The 27,663-nt window shown below is 38.7% G+C and overlaps 1 protein-coding gene across 1 annotated transcript in view; it reads right to left on the minus strand.

Moving 5' to 3' along the window:
• Positions 1-27,663, minus strand: part of DNAH11 (dynein axonemal heavy chain 11) — a 281,146-nt gene that overhangs the window by 212,813 nt on the left and 40,670 nt on the right. Inside the window, 16 exon segments of the mRNA XM_032483875.1 lie at positions 1,018-1,140; positions 1,879-2,001; positions 4,674-4,832; positions 6,274-6,357; positions 7,290-7,448; positions 13,017-13,103; positions 13,209-13,325; positions 17,570-17,792; positions 18,278-18,447; positions 18,531-18,785; positions 18,986-19,318; positions 21,267-21,659; positions 21,806-21,910; positions 24,200-24,395; positions 24,944-25,068; positions 25,384-25,521. Of these exon segments, the coding sequence (XP_032339766.1) occupies positions 1,018-1,140; positions 1,879-2,001; positions 4,674-4,832; positions 6,274-6,357; positions 7,290-7,448; positions 13,017-13,103; positions 13,209-13,325; positions 17,570-17,792; positions 18,278-18,447; positions 18,531-18,785; positions 18,986-19,318; positions 21,267-21,659; positions 21,806-21,910; positions 24,200-24,395; positions 24,944-25,068; positions 25,384-25,521 (2,790 nt within the window).

The raw sequence follows: 27,663 nt of genomic DNA on the forward strand, positions 1-27,663 counted from the left end.
CTTCTTTGGGGGGAAAATTTATCAATGGACATTGGTATTGGCATTGCAATAGGCATCTGACTCTTCTTTGGGGGGAAAATTTCTCCTGTGGTTGCTATGATATTGCATTATCTTTTCCTATGATTTCTCTGACCACTTTCTCCCTTTATGTCTCCTCCATTTGCAGTCTTTTCCAAAGCTTTATTTTCAGCTAGCTTATTTTACTCACCTTTCATATGAAGCTCATTAATTCTCAAGATACCAGCAATGACCTCCCAACCTACAGTTCTTGACTGAACCTCTGTGCCAAGCTCTGGGTCTGACTTTCAGCTTTACATCAATGTCCCTCATTTTAAATACTCCAAAAATAATACAGACTCAATCTTTAGACCGGGTTCCTTCAAAAATATCTCATGTCTAATAATAAACACACCACTGTTATTATTTCTACTGAATAGTTTGGGTCTTTTTACTTTTCTTATCTCTCATGTCCAAGGAGATGCCATAACCTTAGAATTCAAAACCACATAGCTGTGCTCTGGACTGTCTCTCCAGTCCAGTCTCTCCAGTCTCTCTTTTTATTACTCCTACAAAGAAAATCTATATTCTGAGGAAACCAGACTCTTAAAATTATCTCTGAATGGCAAGTACTTTCTGGCTTTCCAAGATGTTACTAACACGTCCCCTTTCCCTATAACATCTTTACTATTGCCATTCTTTGTTGAATACCAGTCCACCCTTCAAGGCTCAGTATAAGCACCACTGCCTTTTAAGACTCTCCCCAAGTCTTCTACTCTCCCCATCAGTCTCTCTGACTTTTCTGACCTTTTGGAGCCCTTCTGTCTATCTTCCTATTCAAGTGCAAGTTCCTTGAGAACAAGTGTTCATCCTTTTTGATCCCAAATGGTACTGTGCCAGCCTGACATACAAGTAGATGCCCAATGAATGAATGAATAAACACGGAGTATTGGAACTTGGGAAAAGTCTAAAATCATAATTTAAAAGAAAAAATATGTAATACATATATATCCATCTTACTTGGTTATGCTCTAGAGTTTCAAACAATTGTTCATCAGACTTCAGTAATGGAATGCCTGTCCGATAGTGAACTTCATAAGAGAACTCCATGGTTGCCCAGGTCTGAGTGATCTCAGTAATAACCTAGACATAAACAGTACTAAGTTATGTGCACAGAAGTTTAAATTAGGGCTAATATTGAGGCTATCATCTGGAATTAAAAAAATTTTTTTCTACAGTTTCAAAAAACAGAGTGACTTCAAATATTATTGGCCTCAATTTTTTTCCCTCCACATTATCTATGGTGCGGAGGTTTTCCATCACATGAAAGGAACATCACACCAATATCAAATTTCTACTGGATCTGAGTTTCACATCCTTCACTGAACACTAAAGCAGGAAGGGACTTAAAAGGTTACCTCAACAGTTTGAAAGATATTATTTTCAAATTAGCCAGCACACAATTGGTAGTGCTCTGAATGCCAGGATGTGAATCCTAGCTCCCTTGTTGAACCTGGGTAAGTTAATTACCTCTATAACTCAGTTTCCTCATCTGTAAAATAGGGATAATATTACCTACCTTAGAAGATTAAATGAATTAATATAAATAAAGTGCTGAGAGCAGCACTTGCTACAAAGTCAATGATACAGGAGTGTTTTTTGCCATCATCTTCATTAATGAGGCCAACCCTCCTGTTTTACACATTTACTCCAACTTGGAAGGATTCTTTTCCTGCCCAAGTGCATACTGACAAGCAGCAGAGAACAGACTGGGACTCACGCCCCTTCCCACCCATAGTGTGAGGACTTCTCCCTGAGTCTGCTCATATGCCAGGGCACAGAATTCCCCTGGTGTAAACAGAAATAGCTCCAGGATGCTACCTTTTCAGTCCCCAGTTCTTTCACTGCTTTGTCCACAATGCTTCGGACATGATCTTCCACTTGGTGTAACTGCAAGGCTAACAAATCTGCCAAAGTTGTGGCTTCATTTATTGAAAACTTGACCTGATTAGGAAGAAAAAAAGGCAGTTTATATTCCACGTATGTGAATGGTTCCTTCTACCCAGTGGCCAGAGGGATGAATCACAGCTAAATATACTCAAGTCAGCTGCTGAGTACATCTGTAGTTCTGAAACGTGAGGCAATCAGAGACATTGCTTTTCAACTCCCAATTACTGAGGCAGCAAGGGCTGAGCTTTAGACTGTGTTCACACAGCACTACTTTCTTTTGTTCCTGAACCCTCCCTTGTCAGACAGCTCATTTCTTATCTCCTTTGCTCACAGAACCCATTTTTAAAGAGAACCACCTTGTTCATTTATTATAATCTGGTTGAAATCCCAATAATCAGGTAGTAGCTCATTTGTCTTCTCTTCCTTAAGTATGCTATTCACTGAACAGGAATTCCAGTTGCTTCCATGATTTAACCTAGTTTTATTGCTGATTTAATCTCAGTTCCTTGGCACAAAAAATACTCTTACTCATGCCATCTTTATTCATATTTACCACGTGACAAAATCATTCACATATCCTCATCATCTTATTGACTCCTCACCTCCCCCACCCCAGGATTTGCTAAGAAGCTCTCAGCTCTTCCTCAGTGCCCAACCCTCCTAGGTGCCCACGCCCCTCACAGATGGAGAGCAGACTCCACTGCAGTTGTCAGAAAGACATTTCCTTTCCTGCTCCGGCTAAGAATACCCAGTCCCTGCTTCTCAGGAGCTGCAGTCCTCCCTGGCTCTCCCCAATCTAGAAAGTTGCTCATCACCATCTGCCTGTCTGCACAGGATGACTCAATGTCCCTGTGCGCCCGGGACCAGGGGTTTTTCCAGGCTAAATCCTAGAAAGTCCTGAGCAAACCAGGTGAGCAAACCCTATATCTGCATCACTTTTGACCTTACTCCAGAGCTGATGGGAGCCAGGGACCCAGATCTGTCTTAGGGAAGGAATGAGCAGGTATGTGTAGCAGGGCCCCCCAGATAGACGCATAGTTTGTGCACTGAATATGGACACCCAGCCCAAGGGACAACTGGAGGTTCAGTCTAGCCACTGCTCTGATATCCTGGGACAGCCTGGAGGAAGATGCCTTTTCTAGACTGTCTGCCAGAGAAGGTATCTTTTTCTAGCTTGCAGAAAGGCATAATACAGGCAAGAGACTATGGTGAGGAGACACCCACTGGAGGAGACGTGAAGAGGGGGCAGGGAGTGGGGCACACAGTCTACCTTCCATGTTGGGAGACTCAATATAAGATTTTCTGAAAAAATAAAGTCATCAATCAACTATAAAGTCTAAATATGCAATGTCTGAAAAACTCTATGGAAAGTATTACAATCATAATAGCTTCAGGGACCACTTTTTGAAGGCTTGCTACATGCTAGGTCTACATATAACCTCATCTCCAGTTTGTTCACCAAATGCATTATAGCATTACCTGTATTTTATAGAACCGAGAGAGCAAGTCACTCGTGAAAGAGCCCAGAGGTACTAAGTGTTAGGGTTGGATCACTAAAGCCTAGGCTGTCCCCACTTCACCAGGCTGTCCCTTTCCTCAGTCTCCCCACTGTGCAAACTTTGTCTTCAAGTCATTAAAGCCCTTCTTCACAACACGTGCCTAACAGAAAACAGGCACATCAGGCTGCCTTTATGTATTTTAAAGACATGAAGGTCACCTTTGCTGAAAAATACAGTGTAAGCTTGGTATATCTGCTCTGAAGTAGATGCAGAAAGGCAAGGAAATATAACCCCAAGTCCCTGGACACACGAGAAAGGATTTTATATTTTGCAATAAAATCAAAACCATCAAAAGACCATCAAAAAAGATCATTATTAAATGAACTGGGGGGGGGGGGGCAAGGAATCAATATTTCAGAATTCTCTCTCCCCCAAACTCACTTCTACACTTTCTGATCCTTTCCACAAAATCTAAGATTCTTTGCAGCCACATCATGCTCTATAAAATGCCTTCACAGTATCTCACTGGATCCTTGTAAGATTCTTCTGCTGTATGACAGCAGAGAGCATCCCTCTTGTTTTATGAATAAAAAAAACAAAATTCAAAATAGAAACGTTAAGTGTCTTGTTTGAGGTCCCACAGCCAGTAAGAGATGAAAGGGGGTGTCTTGGTCACTTTGGTGGATATGCTATAACAAAACACAAAGACTGGGGGGTGAAACCACAAACATTTATCTCTCACAGTTCTAGAAGCTGGAAGTCCAAGATCAGGGTATAGCCAGATTCTTGGTGAAGGCCCCCTTCTTGGTTTACAGATGTCTGTCTCCTTGCTGTATCCTCATATGGCAGAGAGAAGAAAGTTCTGGGGTCTTCATTGCCCTACAAGGGCACTGACCCCATTCCTGAGAGCTCTACCCTCACAATCTTATTAGCTCCCAAAGGCCCCATCTCCAAATACCATCACATTGCGGATTCAGGCATCAACGTATGAATGGGGCAGTGGGTGGCATGGGGTGGGGTGGTGGTGACACATTTAGTCCATAGCAGGGGCTAAAACTAGGATCTCTGCACATCCAGTCCTTGGTCATGTCTCAAGGACCTCTTGACCTCTTTCACATCTAACCAGAGCCCTTTCCCCAAATCCCACCTCATCCCAGATGAACAATGTAAACCCAAGAATAATGCTTCACAGTCACAAAAACACTCAGTGAGATTCAGGAAACTCACCCCAACAGCCTTCATCAGCTGGTGCCAATGCCTGTCTCTGAGGGCAGGGCTCTGTAACTCCGCAATGGCTCTCAGGGCGGTCACTGCATCCTTCACTGTGCCTTCCAGGCCTGAGTAAGCCTCCCACACACGCACTTCCTTATCTAGTGACCAGATTTCCTAGAGAGAAGTGAAAAAAATTAACCACCTCCCCAGATGCAGTATTTAATAATTTGCCACCCTTGGAAGAATAAATGTACATTCCCCTGGATTAGGAAAAGAGAAGAAGCATTTAAGCCCCCAGGTCGAGGACTAAAACCAGAAAAATAGAAAAGTATCCACTCATTCGTTTAGTGCAAGTCCATTATGTACAAGCCACTTGGATACATTGTTTTCTTACTGACAGGCTCTAACTGGAGGTCCCACGAGGAAACCCATGGATCACTAAATGTAGGGAAGGAACAGAGTTTACAGAACATATGCAGTGAAGAGTGCTTCCTCTAGAAACATACATAAGCAGAAAATTCAAGTCTTCCTCTGAAAACTTGAGTTGTTTAAATGGCAGCCCTGAAGTGTTGGTTAACTTTGAGTATTTGCTCCTTGGAACTCAAGTATTTTGTGATTTTAAGATGTGTCAAATAGGGCCCCTGGCTTGGCTGTCTTCTCGGCTCAGGGAATGAAATCAGCAATTGTGAATGAGAAAACCCATAATGAAACAACCATCTCAGCACAAAGGCAAGGACAGTGTTACTTGTTTGGAAGAAAACAAAGAGCTTCAACTAAGAGTGGAGGTCAAACTGTCACTCTTAAGTGAGATAGGCCAATGGTGGAAGAGAGAGAAGCAGGTCTGAGCACAGGGAAGGGGCACAGTGACCCAATGACATCCAGAAGGAGGATGGCATGTTTTAGTTAGGGTCTTTGGAACCAGGATAAAATTGGGGAAAAAACTGGGAAGAGCTGGTAGGAGCAGAGCCCAGGACTGAGTCGGAGCAAGGATGTTTTAGGGAGAGCAAAAGGCCCAGCCACATTTAACCACCTTCCACTGCTATGCATTTGCCTTTATCCAAAGAGGCTCCACTCTCTTCAGAGAGCATTGGGCTGTGGGGATTAGATATCAAAGCCGGAAATTCCAAAAAGCTCCATTCTGTTATATTGAGCCCCCATGGGATATTACAGGAGGCAATAACAAGATCATACTATTCCATATAAATCCACAAGTTAACTCTAATTAATTGCCCCAAATTCCACAACCTAAAGGTGCCTTTTAAGATACAATATGCTTATGGTGGCTAAGGAAAGAATTCAAAACCTTTCGTAAGCCTAATCCCTCAGCCCTGATGCTCCAACCTTCCCTCCTCCATTCTAGACACCAAGGGAAGCTCCCAATTAGAGTCGCTACTCATCAATTTATTAGCCCTAGTGTCTTTTATCCACTCACTCCCAGAAAGGCAGGCTTGATGAGAAGTGCAACTGGCTGAGAGTGGGGGAAAAAAAAATCCAGTCTTCTGTTTGAAGTAAATAAGGATACACAGCCCAACACAGCAGATACCAGGTTAGGGAAGATGGAAGGAGGTGGTGCTGAGAAAGATAAATCGTCGTAACAGACAGTTATGGAACTTGCCTTGGCAAACCTTCTGAGTTCCACATCCATCTGTTCTACATTAATCTGTCTCCACTGGGTTTTAGTCCAATTATCAATGCTTCTCTGGAAATGCACAAGCAGATAAAGATGTCAACAACATTTGGTGAAAGCAAGTCTCCGCAGCAAAATATACAAACTGATGATGCACAGTGACTCTATCATCCAGCAGAAAAGTCAATTATTTAAGTATTAACTGCGCCTGTCAAAACTTCCCTATCCCCGAAACAAAAAGGTCGTCAGAACATGTCAAACTTGAGGCTAAAACATTGTGATATATTAATTTCTAGTAGCAATGACAAATTCCATACGTATGCCATCATTGTCATTTAATCCTGAATATTTAATGAACTGATAAATAATATTATGATTAAATGCAGTATTTTTATAATTCTACATATAAGATAAACTTTCAAAAGACAACTTTCATTCATTATAGACAAAACTCATTAACTTCCTGACCATATTCTATGTCTTATTTAATACATTTCATATAGCTTTCAACTAACTTAAAAAAAAAATAACATATAATGCATATTGCAATACGCCAAGTTCCCTAGGACTTATTTTTACACTTAAGTTTGTAACTTAATTAACAATATACAAATTAACCTTATGTTCAGTCAGGCCCGTTTATATATGTACGTATAAGCATGGATGTATACAATAGTTTGTATCCACAGGTGACCGTATGTGTGGAATGTACATTAATTTTCATCTATATCCTACATAACCCGAAAAAGGATTTGAAGCAGTCAACCCATTATACAAAGTTTCATTGAGAACTGAAAACAAAAACCACTGATAATTCAGAGAAGAATCTTCTACCAACAGAGATAGATGAACTCAAACTCTGGGGGAAAAAAAAAAATCTCATGTCCACATATTTTAAGACATTATAAAACCTAAATAGAATGATATAGACACTAAAAATGGCACATTTATACAAAACAAATACTAAAGGGAAAAAAGCATGCCTTCAAAAAGCAGTGTCTTACTCTAACATAAATAATGACATCCCAGAGTCCCTTGAGCAACTTCATCTCTTTGCGACACTGCTTCATTTGTTTGCAGTCTGGAGGAGCCACTTCAAAAAGATGGGTAGATTCCTGCATCTGAAACATTTCTTCTTCTAATGCCTCCAGCTCTTGATTTGCCTGAGGAGAAAACACACACACGTGCACACGAACACACGCTGCATCCAATGCACCACCTGAGAAAGAAAAGCCACACAGTTCTGTAACTGTGGCTATGTCAACATGCACAGCTTTGATTTCAGAAAGAAAATAAAAAGAAATCTGCTGTATGATCACTGGTAAACTGTAGAAGGCTTCAGATGAAGAAACTTACAGCTACTCAAAGAGTAGACTATTAGCACAGGAACGTTATCAGTATCCTCCCTATATGCATTTCAGCAAAATTTGCTCTGGCATCAGATGTCTATGAATACAGTTTTTTCTCTTGATTTTCATTGAACAGCTGGGGACTTTGCTGGGGAGCAAAAGATGAGGCGCTAAAAGCTTCCACTTAAGAACAAATCACTTCTTTAAAAAAAGAACTTTCAGATTTAAAAAAATACTCTAGAGATGATCAGTACACAAAACCCAATACAGTATGAGAAATTCCACCAAGGCTCCCCTACCATTTCATCCCATGTAGAACAGTTTATATTTTACATCAAATATCAGCTGACATTGTTTTTCCTTCTTGATAAGCCTGACTCGATTTTAGTTTTTATTAATATAGTCATACATTAAAATATGGTCAAATGCAAGCAGTACAGAAGAGCTTGTAATGCAGGAAAAGCTGGAAATCTAAGCTTGCTCTCTAATTCTTCTGGGGGCTGTTTCTCTAACCTGAAATTCTGTGCACAAGCCACTGCTTCTTGATTTATCAAGTGTAGACATTACACTCAGCCAGCAGCTTTGCAAAAGGAGGATTTAACTTTGTTTTTCCACTTTACATTTTCTCTCAAACGCCTCTCACTATGCAACTATTATATTACTTTAGTCCTTTTGATTCATTTAACTTTAAATACCCAGTTAATCATTTTACATTTAATCAACTCCTAGTTTCCTTTTATATAATATTAGCACTCACATTCTTTCATTGTACAAGTTGCATATTTCATTTTTACAAGTTATACATTAACTATAAACATTAACTGCAATTCTTGGTTTCACAAATGTTTTACTATTAAAAATTCCATACACATAAAAGGATATGGGTGTGAGCGTACACACCATCCAACTTAGGAAATGCTACGTTACTAATAGCTTTTAACAACCTTCCCAATTTTATCCCTCTCCTTCCCACTGTAAATTTAACCATTGAATTTTTATTTAATATTCCTGATTTTATATTTTCACTACATATGTGTGTACTGCTAAATGCTAAACTGTTGAGATTTATGTTTTGAAATTTGTATAGTTTACACTATATATTAAGACATTTCAATTAATATTTTTTGAGGTTCACCTACATATTCATGAGGATGTGTATGAAGTTCATTCAATTCTACTACTGTATAGTACTACCTGGTATGAATATACTAGAATTTATTCTATCGCTAATGATCACTTAGGATTTTCCTATATTTTCCCTATATTTCCTATATTTATATTTGAGCATTCATGCTACTAGGAATTTACATGCCCCCGGTATAAATGTTTTACATAGAGTTTTTGTTATTCTTTAATGGGTTAAAAATGTCTTCCATGAGTTTCTGTCATGAATAAATATTGAATGATACCTAAAGATTTTCTGGCATTTCTTAAGATGATCATATGGTTTTTCTATTCTTAACCTGTTAATATGATGAATTATATTAGTTTCCCAATGTTAAACATTTTCCTGGAATGAACCCAACCTGTTTATAAATTCGTATTATTTGATTATGCTTTTTTTAGCTTGTTTGCACCTATATGTACAAAATAAAGACTGGCTTATAATTTTTCGTTTCTCATACTGCCTTTTTTTTTTAAAATAAGATGTGTCATAATTTTTGAGTGTTCATTCTTATTCTGGTGTCTGGAATCTTTTGAATGAGATCTGTTTCTTGACAGCTTCTTGGAAATCACCTGTAATGCCGTCAAGACCTTTATTCTCTCAGCTGGAAGATATTTTTTAAAACTGCTGGTTAACCTTTTCTTTTTATTTTCCTACTGGTTAATTTTTAATAGTTAGAGGAGTATTCGGGTATGCTATATCTTACTTATCTTACTTATTCTTACATAGTTTTAGTAGATTTATTTTTTCTAAATATATACCCATTTTGTTTAAAATTTAAGTATCTTATTAACTGTATTCTATTGTCTTTTGAATTTCTGCCCTTTCTGTACTATCATCCCCTATTTATTCCTAAGACTGTTGATTTTTCTTTTTTCCCCTGTTTATTCTACCAGAGATTTGTCAATTTAATTAGTCTTCTCTGAGAATCAAATTTGGCTTTGTTTGTTCTCTCTTTTCTTGAAATACACACACTGGAAGTTGTTTCATTGATGACTGATGGTGGTTAACGCATTCTTTTTTTGTTTATCTGAAACACCTTTATTTTACTCTTGTCATTGAAATATAATTTTAAACAGGAGAATCCACTACTTTCTGGCTTCCACTGTTGCTGATGACAAATATGTTCCTAGCCCAGTCATCATGTCGTAACAGGTGGTCTGTCTTTTCTGTCTGGTTGCTTTACAGATCTTCATTTTGCCTTTGTACACAGTAAATTCTTTTCTATATTTCACTGTCATGTGTCTAGATCTTGATTTTGTATTTATCCTGGTTGGGATTCAATGAATTTCTTCATTCCATTGAGTCATACTTTGACCAGTCCTAGAAAAATCTCAGCTACTATATCTCTGACTACTGTCTGTCTAATATTCTGTTTATTCTTTCTTCTAAGAAGTCTGAGTAGAAGTGTTAGACATCATTCTAACTTCTTACTCTGTCTCCTAATCTCTTCTGTATTTTCCATCTCCTTTCACCTACGTGCTACCTTCTAAGTGATTTCCTCCCATATCATTTGTGTTTCACTAATCCTCTTTTCAGCTCAACTAGTTCTTTAACTTATCTGCTGAGTTGTATTTGTTAAAATAATTGTATTTTTCTTTTCTGTAAGTTCCTGGCCCTTTTTCAAATTGAGCTGATCATTTTTGATAGTTTCAAAACTGAGATTTTGCTCATTTTTCATCTGTGTTTCCTTAATGTCTTCTAATATCTGATGTTTTATATGGGTCTGTATCTGCGGTTTGCTCCTTCTGCTGGCCATTATGCATGATGGTGTGTTTACTGTTTTATTGTAAGCTCGTATGTGACTGAATTTAACCTGCTGGACCCCTGAGGAGACTAGAATAAGAGCACCTTTTACCCAGGGAAGATCTGGATTTGCTTCTACTAGGTGCTAAGAAGAGCTACTTGGAACCATTTCTATTTGCTGGCCTGGAAATTCCTTAATCACAGGGCTAGTATAAAATTGAACCATAACCTTTGTGATTATGGGCTTTATACAAATTCCTGGAGGATCATTTTCTCCCTTTATCACCTTACACAGAGCCTTATCAAGGACTAACAGATATTCCCAGAGGCTCCCTTTGCAGGCTGCAGATCAACCCTTTTACTAAGGGTATAACCTCTAGAGGCATCTCTTTCCCCCTAAAAGGGTTAATCACAAAGCTCTAGATTTCTGGTACTTTTATTTGCCCTGACAGCAATAGACTTCTATATCTGCCCTGCTTTCCATCCTGGGTTCAGCTACTCCATTTCCCTGCTCTTTAGAGATTTCTCTTGTTCTCTAGGGAGCTCAGCAATCGATTTAAAATTACCTACTTGTGAACATGTGTCACATCTGTTTTAAAAAAGAGGGATTTTCAAAAGGACTAGTCTACCATACTCCCCAGAGTCAACAGTCCTTTCATTCATTTTAAATTATTTCCCTATTATTTATACTAATTCAATTATTCCTAGGAATATATAGCCACTTATTTAATTCAACTGTTCATGGTATCTTTGGCTATCAAGAAACAACAGTACAAAATATAACTTTACCAAGGAATCAGTTACAAAAGGAGAGATTCACCATTAAACTCCCCCTCATGCTTGGAGGAGTGAGGTGCCTTGATGCTAAGACCTACCGTGCCAGCCCAAAACAAGCACATACATGACTTTGGTTGCAGCAAGTTAGATGAACATTAGATATGCTTGCTGAACACACACACAGGAAAATGACTAAGATAAAGGTAACCTAGTCCAACTATATTCAAAACATCCTCCAACACATTCTGTAGGTATAAAGATAAATATCTGACTTTCAAACATGTAACTGTCTGGTGTTATAGTCCAGGATGCCAATGATAGGATTCAATAAATGATAACTGCAGTAAATGTTTACACAGAGCACATTGGTTAGTCAAGTAGAAATGTCTTCCCATCTACAATCTGTTCAGGCCACCTGCAATTTAGATATAATCTTGGGGAAAAAAAAAAAAACCCACACACTCTATTAGCATATTCTAAACTACTCCCTTTCCAGTGAATATATTAACCACTTTTCCTCAGCCAAATGAAAGAGAAGACCTTATGTTATAGAATGGTGTTTTCTGAATGGTTTAAAGCAGTTAAAACTGAATTCAACTCAAAATTTGGAAAGAGAAGTGAAAACGATGTCAGCTCCAAGTTTTACAGCATCCTAAGGAGTAAGGACTATCTCCAGCATGAAGTAAAAGCGGGATGGCAGCTTAGATGAAGAGCTCAGAAATATTCCCAGCCCCTGAATCTCAACTTCAAAGTCATTTTTTCATTTTGGCTGCTAGGTTAAGAATTCTTTGACAAACAAAGATATTATTTTTCTAATAAAAGGTTAAAACATTTTTTCAAGCCTCATGAATTACTCACCATTTTTGATTATTTGCTCATTATATTCTTTCTTATAGTCAATTATAAAAAAGCAATTCATTATAAACTAGGATTGAAGGACTCAAGAATACATGTGCCTAGAATTAAGAACAAGTTATAAGCGTTCATTTGAAACTCCCTGAAACACTCTCCACCTCCAGGAAACCATACAACGCATACTTGCGGACTGGGAGGGTGCAGATACAATGTGTAGTCAGGGGTGTGGGAGAGGGTGTGGAATCAGAGTAAGAAAGTATAGATGAGGTAATAAACATAAATCAGAGAGGAAAAAAAAGTTATGGGCTTTCCTTACCACGATTAAAAGTTATGGAGGGAGGGTATAGCTCAGTGGTAGAATCTGTGCTTAGCATGCATATGGTCCTGGGTTCAATCCCCAGTACCTCCATCAAAATAAATAAATAAACCCAATTATCCACCCCACCCCCCAGAAAATATATATAACTACACATACAAAATGTCATATGGGAAATAGTATAATGGTTAATAATCATTTTCAAAAAAGAGACAGCTGGAACTTTAATACTAGTTCCGTCACTAATTGTGTAATCTCCAACAAGTCATTATACATGATTACCTCTTTATCTGAAAAAAGGAGAATAGAAACTACATCATAGGGATAATACAAGAACTGAAAGAAATAATATAGGCAATATGCTTAAAGTTCTTGACATATACAGTAAAGTCGGTTTTAAATAGTTAATCCTCAACTCATAACTAATTGTAAAACTAAGGCAAAATATGGCAGAATCTCTGTAACCAAATTTATGTTCTAAAATTGCTACTGTAACACACACGATAACTGAGATCAGTGTTACCTTATCGAGCACTGTGTATGGACTTTCTGCATTAAAACCAAGAGGAGCGTAGAGTCTGAATCTCTCTGTGAAGTCTGCCTGCTTCTCCTGATCAAGGCAGAAAAAAACCAAATGTTAATCTCAAACAGCTTCAATTATCTTTAGAAAACCTTTAAGAAAGAAATAAAAACAAAAACTTGTTAGCTAGCTTACATCGAACAAAATACATTTTTTCCTTATAAGAGTGACCTCTGCATTCTGGAGAGGTGAAACTTCATGTCGGACAGTTGCTGCAATCTTTTTCGTAGTTTCCCATCTTTCAGGTAATTCCTACAAAAACAAAGGTGCAAATGGAAGATTATTTCAATCCCTGAAACAAATCAACTCCATAGGATTAAATTACTCTAATCTCTTTATACTAACCCATGACAGCCTTTCATTCTTGTGTAAGAAGAGTTTATCCCCCCCAGGATTAAAGTGACTAAAAGGCTCAGAGCCAGGCTGACCCACTGGCACCTCTGTAGTCACAGCTTCCAAGCATAAAATAGAGTTGTCCTTCAGTGTCAGATTTACCTCAGAACAAATTAAAATCTTCTCAAAAGAAGCACAAATTTCCAAATTGTTCTGCTGTTAAGAGAACAAAATTAAAGTGCTCCGGAAATGACTTTGCCGATCGAACAACTAGACATGGAGTCATGTTTAGCAAGTGAAAAAAGATGCTTGGAATCTGGTGGGGCAGAGATGAAAATGTAAATCAATCTTATCCTTTGTTTTCCATCTGGCTGCCAAAGCTGTGTGTGTATCCGGTCTTGATGGAGAATTTGAACATCTGGGTTCATGGATTTCTGAAGTAAGACGAGGCTAAGGGAAGGTTAATTCCTACTAGATGTAGATCACAAGCAGCAATGAACTGTTCAGGTAGCAACTGCACACGGCTGTTCCTGACTACAATGCAAACAGGACAACGGCAACTTTCTTTGAAGAGCCCTTGTGTGTAATTGCTGCTGAAAAGCATTCCTGGTGTCCAGACTATCTATGAAAGCACTGTTTCTCTGGGTCATCTCCCAGAACACCGAAGTTGTTCTGTCACACAGAACCACCCACAGTGATGGAATCCTACTTGCACCACGGAAGGAGAAAAACCGAAGGTTCCAAAGAGTATTCTGTAACCCTCAATAAATATTTGATGAATGATTCACTAACTGCCAATTATGCACATGCAGTGCACTGTGCTAAGTAGAAATTGTATCTGTGTGGTGGCAGAGGGCAGCAAAGACAAATCACCTTCTTCAACTTAAAATTGTTGTATCATCTGTAAGAGTGAATGAGAGGCACCCAAAATCACTATTCGACATGACAGATGTGTTAACTTCCATCAGAAGGGTGATGTATTACAGAATTAAAATGCCTGGGAGGAAACATGGTATCATGACAGGAATACCCAACCAGGCCACCGACCACGGGACCTGGACTCTAAAGCTTCCTGTCCTTCAGCTTCTCTTCTTCTTCTCATCAAAACTCTGCAGCCTCCCCTTGCATTTCCAAGTGACCCTATGGAACCCATATGTCACACGGAGTCCCTTCGGGGCTGTGGGATGGAAGACACAGAGAGGTCACATCAGTGGGCCCAAGCCCCTTAACCTTCACCTACACTGCACCTGCTGTTACCTGCATTGTATTCAGGAATTCCAAAGAAGCTTCCACTTGATAAAGAATAAATTTTCATTGAAAACCAAAAGATCAGATGGCCTCCAAAGTCTCTCTGATACTCATCCACTCAAGGGGGTAACAGTGAATCTGAGGCTCAAAGGAATCACTGGTTTCAACTGGCAGAGATGAGGGTGAGATTCCTCAGCATGCTTGAGGTAAGATCACCATCCAGGATGGAGCGACAGTGCGGGCTCTTTGGAACCTGAACAGGATTCCGAGGCTACAGGTAGTCAATAAAGGTTCCTTAGTGGGGAAGGGACTTGATAAAATCTGTGGATCAGAAGTTTCATGGAGCTTCAGAATGTACAGTGGATTGGGTGTGAGGACACAGCCATATTAGGGGCTTTTATCAGAGAAAGTTAAGGCAGGTTTTGAGAAATATTATGACTGCTCAAGATGATGGAGAAACAGTAACTGTCACAAGTTGCTGTAATTAAAACAGATCTGGGGCATTGTTATCCTCCACAAGCAACTCATGCTGACTATAAACCTTGTTTTTCCTCCTGGCCACCCTGAATTACTGGTATCAAGACACATACACAACTAGAAGTGTGGCCCACTTTTGAAATCCTGGGAAGCCTAATATTTTCAATACAGCCAAACCTTATGTAGTGAGCCAAACTTTTATTTTATATTTACAGAAAAAAAAATCACAATACTACATTTGCTTTTTGATTCATGTTGGAAATGTACAAGTCCATTAGAAAGTGTGTAAACTAAGACAACGTGTTAAAGATTTTTAAATGTCCCACCTGACCACAGCACAGAAATTAAATAGACGTGACCCCCCGCTTTTATAAACGGGTACGCTAAGACAACAGTCAGAACCAAGTGACCTGATGGAACGTGTCTCCACCTCCACTCTCCTCACTAGCTCACTAGTGAACTATGCACAACATAACGTGTTCTATGCATCAGGAATTTGTCAGTCTTAAAAATGGAAAACAAAATTACTGGGCCCTAGCTTTAGTGATGTATGAGCCCAACTTCTATAATACAAATTCTGGAGGCCACGGCCAAAATCTCCCTATCAATCACTTATCTTCTGACTGGTTTCTCTATATGATGTATTTTAACGTTTGAGATCTGAGATCAAAGAATATCCAAATCTTTCCAAAAACTAACATTTGTAGTGTGTTCTACTGTAACTATTTCATCTCTCACTCTTGCTATGTATCTATCTATCCATATCTGCTCTCACTCCACAGATATATGGATTTCCAGTTCTAAGGACAGTTTTATACTTAAATAAAACTTAATAGCTCAGATATAGTAATTTGTTGCAGTCAAGAAAGACTTACAATTACACTGTTGCATTTAATCTTCACAAAACAAAATGAGGGATATAAAATGCAGCAGCTGCTGTGAAAAACATTTTGGTGGTTTCTCCAAAAGTTAAAGTTAGAATTACTGCATGACCCAGCAATTCCACTCCTAAGTGTTCTCCAAAAGGAACTGAAAACAGGTACATAAATACTGCACCAATGTTGACAGCGTCTTTATTCACAATAGCCAAAAGATGGAAACAGCCAAAATGTCTGTCAACAGGTAAGCTAAACAAACTGTGGTGTGTATATATATATACAATTGAGTATTATTCAGCCATAAAAGGGAATGACATAGTGATACACGCTACAACATGCATGAACCTCAGAAGTATTATGCCCAGTGAAAGATGTACACAAAAGATTGCATGCTGTATGATTCCATTTATATAAAGCATCTAGAATAAATAAACCCACTGAGACGAAAAGATTGATGGTAGCCACAGATTGGTGGTGGAGGGAGCAGGGGGAATGACAGCTCATGGACAAGGAGGTTTTTTCAGAGGTGATGAGAGAGTTTTGAAACTAGATAGAGGGAATGGTTACACAACACGGTCAATGTACTAAAATGCCACATACTTGGAAACAGTAACTTACTATGCTGTTTTAACTCTGAATTTCACCTGAATTTAAAAAAACACACAATTCGGAAGTAGAAAACTGGAAACAGTTCAATTTTTTTTAAATGTGGGCTCTCGAGGGGTATTTTATTCAAGAGGAAGCATGCTCTGAAACAAGCAGATGAGGCAGACTCACAGAAATCAAGTCTCAGTTTTAGTTCCATGCTCTAGTCACTGAACTAGATAGAATTCAGTAACATTTTTTAGTTAATGTATCCACTGACCACATTTGTGATGCTAAATGTAAGCCCATCCTGGAAGCTGGTGGATGATGTAAATATATAAACTATCTACAGAAGCTCACCGTGGGCCTGGGAATAGAGCCTGGACTGTGAGATTTTTATTCATGGTTTCAGTTATAATTACAAAGACTTCGTTCATTGTCTGGCACACAGCAGCCTGCAAGTCACTCCAGAGCACGGGAACAGGAGAATGACATAGAAATCTCGTTTAGAAATCAGTGATTCCTCTATCCAAATTGAGCTTTATTCTTTATTACCATGTCCACAACATGTTTCCAAAGACTAGGACACACCTCAACTGATAGGCAATTTTAGATGAGAGAGAGCTGGGATTTATTTCATGTGTGAAACTGATGATAAAAGTGCAACTCAAAAAATAACTGAGAGGTTCTCTATTACCTAAATACCTCCTAACAAGCAGGCAGTGGAGCACAGCGGTGAAGACTGAGGACTGGCATGAGACCCCTCGATTTGTGTGGGCTGGCTTTACTACTTGTGTGACCTTAAGGAAGTTATTAAAACCATTTAAGCTTCAGATTCCTAAGCAGTAAAATGAAAACACAAATGTCTACAGTAAAGGCTGTTATGAGGATGTCATTAGAGTGTGCATGGAAAGAACTTTGCTAAAGGAGATGTTCAATTTATGGCAATCATGATTATTTTACCAGTGCACTGACCTCTAGCTGCATATAGACTTGCTCAGGCATCTTCCGGCCATAGCTTTCCAACAGCGTGATAGTTTCTTTCAGTGGTTCAAAGAGTTCATCAGTAGCTCTCTGTCGGCTTCTTACAGCCAGAAGATGCCCCATGATATCAACCAAACCATCATGGTCGCCTTCTCTTAATTCTCTCTGAAGTCCAGCATCTGTCTCCTTTATAAATTCTTGTAGCTCATTCAGACTATAAAAACATACACACACACATGTAGCCATACATATATACACACATACTAACACAAATTAAGCTCATTAAAATATTTCCAAGTATAAGGCTTCTGACTCTTATTTTCACTATTTACCTGATTAAATACTACTTTATTATAAAACTGATCATTTTAATGTTCTTACAATTACTATCTCCACTATACACAAAAATAGATTCAAAAAATGTCTTCTGTATAGCACACGGAACTATATTCAATATCTTGTAATAACCCTTAATGAAAATGAATATGTATGTGTGTGTGTGTGGGTGTGTGTGTATATATATATATACATACACCCACACACACACACATACACACGACTGGGACGTTGTGCTGTACACCAGAAATGGACACACTGTAACTGACTACACTTCAATTAAAAAAAAAAATACCATCTCATTTTAGAAAGCAGTCAAGTGTGACAAGTTGTAATCCCAAATATCAAAGCATGAAAGCCCACCTGTCGATGACAAATCTCAAAAGATGCTCCTGAAACATCCAGCTCCACTTCCGAATCATGTTGAGCAAGGTCACTTTGAAAGGTTTCATATCCACCTTGAACCAACTGTCAAACACTCGGAAGTCATCAAACTTGCTCATCTGAACATACAGAGCCTCATAAATGTCAATCTATAATTAGAAAAAAATAATAATGACCAGAACAACTCAATCCAAAGACAGTAACTACATTAAACACTAAAGGTTTTCCTTGCCTGCTCTTTGAACTGCTCAAGAGTTGGTGGTTGTTCAGGACCATCTTCATCTGCATGCAGATCCCCATCCTCAGATGATGCAGTGTGGCCGTACAGGAGGAAGTGCTTCAGGAATTCGGCTCGGTCATCCACCCAGAGGTAAGCGTATGCATCCAGGGTGTTTCTGAAGTCCAAGACTTTGTTGATAACATCTGCCACTCTCTTCATTATTTCCTGCCTGCCTGCCGTCAGGCCTAACATGTTGTCCATATCATTCTAAATGAGACGGAAGCCAAGCAGTTATTAAAACCAATCTAACAAAATAACATTATCTTAGGCAATTATTCAAAGAAGAGTTGGTCAAATCAAAAATCATGCTGCCTTTTCCAACTTCTCCTTTCCCCATGCTCCCTGTCACCACAATTTACTTGTCAATCATTAACATAAAAGCAACTACCCATTAGCACATAAAATACCTGATAATTTGCCATTTCCAGATGTGCTGCAACTCGCTTCATCTGGGCAGACATTCTGAAACTATTGCATAGCATTTCTTCCACCAGATCATAGAAGCCATCCCCAGCCTCTCTTTCTAAAGAAGGTTTAAACAGAATCTCAGGGGGCATTAAGATCATTTGTGCTTGAAAAAATGGCGCAGGTTTCAATCGTTTCTCCGTGTTCATCAGAAAGAAGTCTAAGTCATGCATTATAGCTTGAAAAAAGCCTTCCACCACGATGTCATCAATGAATTCTACATAAATCTTCCAGGTGTCCAGAGAAGGATCAGCTTTGAAGAGCTTCCTATTTTCCTACAAACAGACAAGTAGTAATAGATGAGTATAAATGATAGTGAGTATAAAAATGAAACTGTCCATTTAGATGGTTTGTGAAAAGGGCTGCATTTGGGGGCACAACACAGGAACATTCAAAGGCTAGGTTGCAGAATCTCAGGCTAGATGGTAAAGATCTAAGCAGGACTTTGTAACATTTAGTTTATTTATAAAATGCATTCAAGAGTCACTCTTTAAAGGATATTTAAATGTTGCCATATTGGATGTATGCCACACTGGATGTTTCATCTCAGTCCTCATGTGCTGGACCTAAATCAGGACAGAGTTGAAAACTTCTTCCTTCTTGAAATCCCTTCTTGCCTTGGTTCCCAGGACTTCACCTCCCTTGATTTTCCTCCTACTTCACTGGCTTCTTTTGCAGGATCCTGTGCTCAGTCCTCCTCTTCTCCCTGGCCTCGGGGACAACCTCAAGATCAATCCTTAGACGTCTTCTCTATCCATAATTAATCCCTGCATGAAGCCACCTAAGTCCCTGGCTTTCCATAGATATATATGCTTCTGACTCAATTCTATGTCACTTGCCTGGATTTCTCCCCTGAACTCCAGACTCACAACTGCAATGCCAGCCCAGGATCTCCCCTTGAGCAGGCATCTCTAACATTCCTGAAGACAAATCCTGTCTTTTCCTTACAAAATCTGCCCCAACAGTCCTCCTCACATCAGTAAAGGGAAACTCCATTCTTCCAGCTGCCCAGACTAAACACCTCCAAGTTATCCTTGACTTCTCTCTCCTCTGACTTATCACAGCAAGTCCTCTTGGCTCTGCCTTCAAAATACATCCAGCAAACAACTGCTTTTATCACTACCACCCAGACCTAAGCCATCATCACCTGGTTTATAGACACACCCCTTAATGGTTTCTCTGTGTGGTTTACACTCAACAGGGAAAGTCTTTGAGCAGCCAGTCTCTGTCTGCTATTTCCCCTCAGGGTAAAACCCAAAGCTCTCAAAATGGCCTGTTGGTCCCATGCGATGTGCCCTTAGTCCCTTTCAAACTTCATCCCCTACGACTATTCATTCCCCTTGCAAATTCTGCTTCAGGCATCCTGGCTCTCTAACTCATCAGGCATCCTGGCTCTCTAACTCATCCTTAGGTAGTAGACCTTTCCAGGCTCTTACCTCAAAGCTTTTGTACTTTGAGACGCAGAATGGCCTTCTTCCGCTTTCCACATGGCTCATTCCCTTTCAGTTCTCTGCAGAAACACTACCTTAGTAAAGAGGCCTTTCTATCCACTTCATGTAAAATCTCTACCCCAGCCCCGCTGATTCTCTTCCCACCATCTCTGCTTTTTTGCTCCCATGACCAATTGAGACACTATATATTTGTGTTTCTCTTTCTGTCTTCCCTGACTAGGATTTAAGGTCCAAGAGACTTTTTTGCTTTCCACTTTTATTTCTCTGCCTTCTGTTTTTTGTTTTTGTTGCTGTTTCATTTCTTATCTTTTCTTCAATTGATAACCCTGGAATGATGCCTATTATTGTTTTAAAAACTCAAATATTTGTTACAAAGAGATTAACTATTGTTGCCATCCTTAGGAGATGGCTGAGAGGGTTATATGGGATGACGTAAACAAAGTGGATGCACACAGAGCCATTCAACAAACAGTGGTAGCTACTGACAGCATCCAAAATAGGAGATAACTATGACCAACAAAAGGATCTCATCTCTAGCCTTTCTGTTTCATCAACAGATCTCACATTCCTATCTCTTCTCTCAGAAATGACAACAGTGAGGGAAGTTAAGGAAAGAAGCTTGAAATCTTCCACTTTCAACTCTTAACAAAACCATATACAAAGCTCTTTCAGGCCCAGTAAGAGTCTTACATCATTAGGTTACATATGTTTGCTCCTTTCTAAGCTAAATAATAGGATCTGCTATCAATTTCAAAACCTTAAAAGCAAATACCTCCACCAAATTGTGTATCTTGCAGCCATCGTCTTGGATCAGCTTGTATTTTTTAGCAAACAAATCACCCTTGTCTTCCCAAGTAAAAGCCGTCTCCCGTCTGTGCTCTCTCCTGGGAAGGAGCGTGCACTCGGCCCACGCCCTCATCATCTGCTGAATCACTTTAACATTGCTCTGCGCACGCTCCACTCTCCGTTCCAACTCAGAGGTGGACACCTTCACCCTCTCGATGTCTCCCCAGCAGTCGTCCTGCCACGTCAGCGATGTGGCAGCTGCCCACAGCTCCTCATCCACTGCCCTCAGCTCATCTTCAATCAGGGGGTATTCAACTTCCAGAAGAGTCTGCTTCAGTTTATTGTATCCTTGCACAAGAAGTTCAAGATTCCCAATGTACTGAGAGAAAGAAAACCCCAAAACAAAAAATGCCAAATATGTTAAAGCTTCTATCTCAGAGGCATAAAAGTATCATAGGTCTACATAATAATTAAAGTTCAAAATATTTCTATTCATAACATGCCCTAATATCTGAAAATACAGACCTTTAAAATAGTGTTTCTTTTTTCGAAGATGGCTAAGGCTGAATCCGGTATGTCTGATTTCTTCAACATCAAAAGGTATTTCACATCTCTTAATACAGCGACTAACTATTAAAAGAAAAGTGAGGATTATTACATATTTTAAGAATATCATTCTATTTTTAACACAAGTTAAAATCAGAACACTTAATATTTCATCCAAAGATTACCATATTTTCAAATTGTCAAGGTAAAGAGCTTCTGTTTCATGTACTTTTTAAAAACACTCATACATTCCATATGATACAGAAATATAAATAATAAAGGCATAAATCATTGACTGTGGCTCAGTGTCAGCGGAATAATTCAAGCAAGACACAGCAACATATGCACACCAAGATTGGAAATGGAAGGCTATAAATGGACCTACATCTTTTTCCAGTGCCCAGAACAGTTACCTCCATTACAAAGCTTGTTTTGAAAACAAATTTGTTCTAACTTGATTACGTACTAGGGAGCAATCTGAGCATACCACTAGTTTTGTCTTTGCTTATCTGCAGTTTCATCAGCAAGAAACACTAAACACTAAAAATCACACCCAACTCAGCGTAAAGGCTTAAAAATAAGCAAAATGCTCATATGCACACATCGTGAACATCCACCAGGTACCTCCGCTCCCAGGTGTGATGCGCCATGCCCATCCACTTCCAGTGATACAACCTTTTGTGTGGTTTCAGATAACCCTCCTTTCCTCCACTTCCCATTAATGCACCAGCTCCAACCCTCCAACATCCACCTCCATGGGCAAAATTTAGGACTTTGTCAAGGGAAAGTGTCATGTTCATTGTAGTATTTATGTATAACCATTTAACCATTTAAAATGTGTAAACCATGCTCCTGTTTTTCCTGGGTTCCTTTTTTTTTCTCCTGTTTTTATTGTTACTTTGTTAGTAGTGACTATACAACATATAAGTTACAGGTGTATAATAAAGTGATTCACAATTTTTAAAGGTTTTACTCCAAATCACTTATCATTATTACAAAATACTGGCCATATCCCCTGTTTTGTACAATATATCCTTATAGCTTATTTTATACCTCATAGTTTGTACCTCTTACCCCCTCACCCCTGTATTGCCCCTCCACCCTTCCCTCTGCCCACTGGTAACCACTGGTTTGTTCTCTGTGAGTATGCTTTTTTCTTCTTCTTTTTTTAAATTGAAGTATCATCGGTTACTATGCGCCAATCTCTGGTGTACAGCATAATGTCCCAGTTATGCATTATATACATATATTTGTTTTCATATTATTTTTTATTAAAGGTTATTACAAGATACCGAACACAGTTCCCTGTGCTATACAGAAGAAATTTTTTAATTTATTTTTATATACAGTAATTAATATTTGAGTCTGCTTTTTGTTATATTCACTATTTTGTTGTATTTTTTAGATTCCACAGATAAGTGACATCATACAGTATTTGTCTCTCTCTGACATTTTCTAAATGTATCACTGACAAAGCTGTATCCTAACCCTCATTTTCCCCATAAGCCCTGTACTTTTTATTGTGCAATCTTTCATAGTCCAGTAATTTTTAGGAATGTGTATGTCATGTTGTAGCAGAACTGACTGTAGCCCTAAATCACACGTTCAGAGGAAAAGACCACATAACATGCTTAAAAAGTAAACGAGTTGACTTTATGTTGCCACTCCATAGGCTAACTAGTACAATATATTTTTTGTGCGTATAATCCCCTCTGGTAGAATCATAGGGATTCTTCCTAAAACATCTCAGGAATTCAGTTTCCATAAATTGGTTTTATGAAATCAATTGGTAGAGCAAATCCTCAGTTCTCAAGGTCATTTACTTGTGTGTGTGTGCTGAGGTTAATAAGAAAAATTAAGTGATGCTATTCTTTGTAATATTGTAGGAAAACAGTCAAGAATTTGGGTAGAGACTGTGACCATTAAACTCAGTGAGGCTAACTTGCCCACTTCTTAGGCATACAGCTGGACTACTGCAAGACAGGGCAAGAAGACATAAGCCAGAAAACATGTGACCAAAGACTAATGATTCTATTCAATTGAACTGACAGGTAGGTATTAAGGTAGCATTGCCAGGTGCCAGACACTATGCTAGACACACAAAACACAAAGACGAAATGAACCCTACTTCCAAGTAACTCATTATCCAGTAAAGTGGGAGTGGCAAATAAATAATTACCAGACAAAATAATAATAATATAAAATCTGGTAAACAACTCGTTAAAACAAAGCCCTATTTGAAGTTGTTTTTAGTTTCATTCCTCAAAGCCCTGACATTTTTCCAAAGTAAAATATAAATGACTGGAGGCATCAGGAATATCCTTATAATACAAAGGGCACCTATAAAACATCTTATAAACATCAAACCCCTACCTTTGGGTCAAAGTTGACACTGAGGAGACCATTTACGGCACTGAATTTAACTAACGGTTGATTTAAGTTGAATTCACAGATTTCATCCACATTACTTTTCCATTCGTTATAGATGCAATTTTCAAACTGGTCTAGTAAAGTTGTCATTTCAACATATTTCTGATAAACCAAGGCATCATCAGGACTTTCCAAGAATCTGCAGGAATACAGTTTTGCTACTTTCCTATTTATTCAACAGATTTCAGCTTAATTGCTTTACCATAGTACACAATAGAAAACGTAACAAAATACACTATAAAATAGGACAAAAACCAATAAAAGCCAAATAATGCTTACGAGTAGTCTTTGCCTTAAAAGACATAGTTATGAAATAAATGGAACTCCAAAGATTCAGTTCAATGCAAACATCAACAAGTTATCAATTCTTACAAAGAAAACAAAGGTACAAAAGTCTTTAAAATAAAAGGAGTGCTAATTACTAGAGAAAGGAAAAACAGTAACAAAAACCTACAAACCTATTGTGAGTGAAATGGAAAAGTGAAAAGAAAAAAAAAGACATGGAAATATAGGAAGTTACAAGTCCTATTAAACATACTGCAAAACGACAGGATAAATCCCTCTCAATGAGCCCAGCCAATGAAAAGAACAATGACTCTTTACACACTAAAATGAACAGCTCACTACTCTACATAAAAATTACATGTGTCACAGGGATAATTTCTGCATAAAAGCCTAACTACTTACAGATAACGGAGAGATGCAAAGTTTGACCAAAACATGTGAAGTCGATCAAGGACCTCTTCAGCCCATTTGATATTTCCTGAGGTAAATGGCATATTCTTGTTAAGAACTACATTTCCCTGTTCAATCTGCAAATTGATATTGTGATGAAGAGAAAGAAAGGGAACATTTAATCAGAGTGTATTCCAACCTTGTAAGCAATTGTTCATTTTGGTACTTTTACAGTACGAATACACAGAGCATATGTGCTAACTAGCTTGATTAGTAGAAGAGTTATGGTCCTCAAGTAGGTTCCTCAGACCCATGAAGGAAACCAATTAAAGAAAAGCATAAAAACTTCAGTGCCTCCATCTGATCTTTAGGTATCATTAAATGTAGTTCTGCTTGATACTCTAACCCACAACATGACACTGTGGATGTGCTCGACTTTATCCCCCACTCACCTGCTTCATGTGTTCATTATACAACTGCTTACACACATCCAGCTCTGCACTGAGCATGTGCACGAGTGTGCTGTAATGTGGGCTGAAAATTTCCATGACAACTGGTTTCTCAAGAAAATTCCCAAATACGGTTAAAAGCTATAAAAATCAAAGTGAAAGAAAGGTTAACAACTATGACTTCTTAATACAAATACTCAGTTCACTATTTCCCCCATTAAACCTCCTACCTGCCTAGACAAAGAGCCCAAATCTAGATCCCTGCAAGTATCCTGCCATGTCTCAAAATCTGAAACATACTTTAGCACCTCGCTAAAACTTCTGTATACCCAATAAAGCAAATTCTACATGTAAAGCAGTTTCCCTTCCCCAGCAGAAAATAAAGAGTCAGAAATGAGGCACTGTCTATCGACAATCCTGATGACAGCCAGCACGACTGCTTCCTGTGGGGCACCAGGAAACGTTTTAGAAGATGCTTTCTTTGCAGGTATAAGAACAGAATCAAGAAGTAAGATTGTGTACTTGTTATTTGTTTTTCCCCTCCACACATACATTCTTTAGAATAAGAATATCCATATCGAAGACCTCTAGGTCACAAATGAATAATTATACCAGAAGTATCAGCCACTGTGACTGTCCTGTCCGTGGCCACCCAGGCTTTGTACCACAGGACCCAACCACCCCCACCCAACACACAGCAGTTGGGCCAGCAGTGGTGACCTGTTGACCAAAGACAGTCACTCCACCGGCATACAGCTCCTTTAACGTGAAAGTCCTGGTTGAAACCAATGCCTTGAGATAATTAGATTCTCAGAAAAAGAATTAGGGCAGGGCAGGCTGAACCTATGCTGGTAAAATTAGGAGTGAAAAGAAACAATAGTTGGCCCTTCAACAACATGGGCTTGAACTTTGCAGGTCTACTTTTACATAAATTTTTTTTCAATAAATATATTGGAAAATTTTTTGGATATCTGCTACAATTTGTTGTCTCAAAGCCAATTTTTTTTTTATTGGGGGAGTTAATTACATTTATTTATTCATTCATTCTTAGATAAGGGAGGTACTAGGGATTGAACCCAGGACCTCATGCATGCTAAGCACGCTCTCTACCATTTGAGCTATACCCTCCCCCAGAGACCTGCTACAATTTAAAGACTCTCAGAAGACCCACATAGCCTAGAAATACCAAAAAACTTGAGAAAAAGTATGTCATGAACGCCTAAAATATACGTACATATGAGTCTGACCTTACATAGACACAAGGTGAGTGATATCTAATATAAAATGTTTTCATTTTATTATTTTATAACTTTGCTTTCAAAAAATTACATTACCATACAGTATACGTCTCAGTTGGAGAAACTGCATATCAGCCTATAGTCACAGGCAAGTGGTTTTTTAAAAGATGTAACACTGTTTCCAATACTATGTTATGAATATGATTGTAATACTATATGCCAAAAAATATTTATAATTCATTCCTTACTGGATAGGCTAGGCTGCCATGAAACAATCATATCACTTACAACAGGCTCCCGGGAAGCAACTGTACTGCTGCTACTTTTTATCAATGCATGAGTCGTTACACCTGTAAATAAATATGAATTTCTTTTTCACAGTATCTTTTCATTATTTTATGTCTCGTGTTCATAATACATGATACAGGCCACTGTAGATGTTAAATGTAAGACAATACTGTAGGTGCTGATGGATGATTCATCCTGTAAACAGATGACATACACTTACAGGATTGATAAATAGAAGACAGTACTGTAAATGTGTATTTTCTCTTCCTTATGATTTTCCTAATAAAATTTCCTTTTCTCTGGCTTATTTTTCTCTTAAGAAGACATTACATAACACATATTTTGTATGTTACATGGATTAAGTGATGGGTAACAATAGGCTACTAGTGAAGTTTTGGGGAACCAAAAGTCATATACTGATTTTCAACTACACAGGGGGTTAGGGCCCCTAACCCCTGCATTGTTCAAGGGTCAACTGTACCAGCAAGCAGAGGAAGTGAACGAGTAGGGGAACAGAAAAAGTAGACATGTGACCTGAAGCAGGATCATGTGACCAGCAAGCAGGAGCACCCAGGTTCACAAGCCCTCGTGCTGGATCAGGGAACTCCGAGATTTCAGTCTCACTAAGCTTAGCTGCCCGGTGAGCCGAACCTTGGATTTCTACTAGCCTCCTGTCCTGTCTCCTGCCCTCCTGATGAATTTCTTCTGTGGGTCAGTGTGAGATGCCTTTCTTTGCAAGCAAAATAATGTAATTAAA

This window comes from Camelus ferus, chromosome 7, assembly GCF_009834535.1.
Source record: "Camelus ferus isolate YT-003-E chromosome 7, BCGSAC_Cfer_1.0, whole genome shotgun sequence".
Taxonomy (NCBI): domain Eukaryota; kingdom Metazoa; phylum Chordata; class Mammalia; order Artiodactyla; family Camelidae; genus Camelus; species Camelus ferus.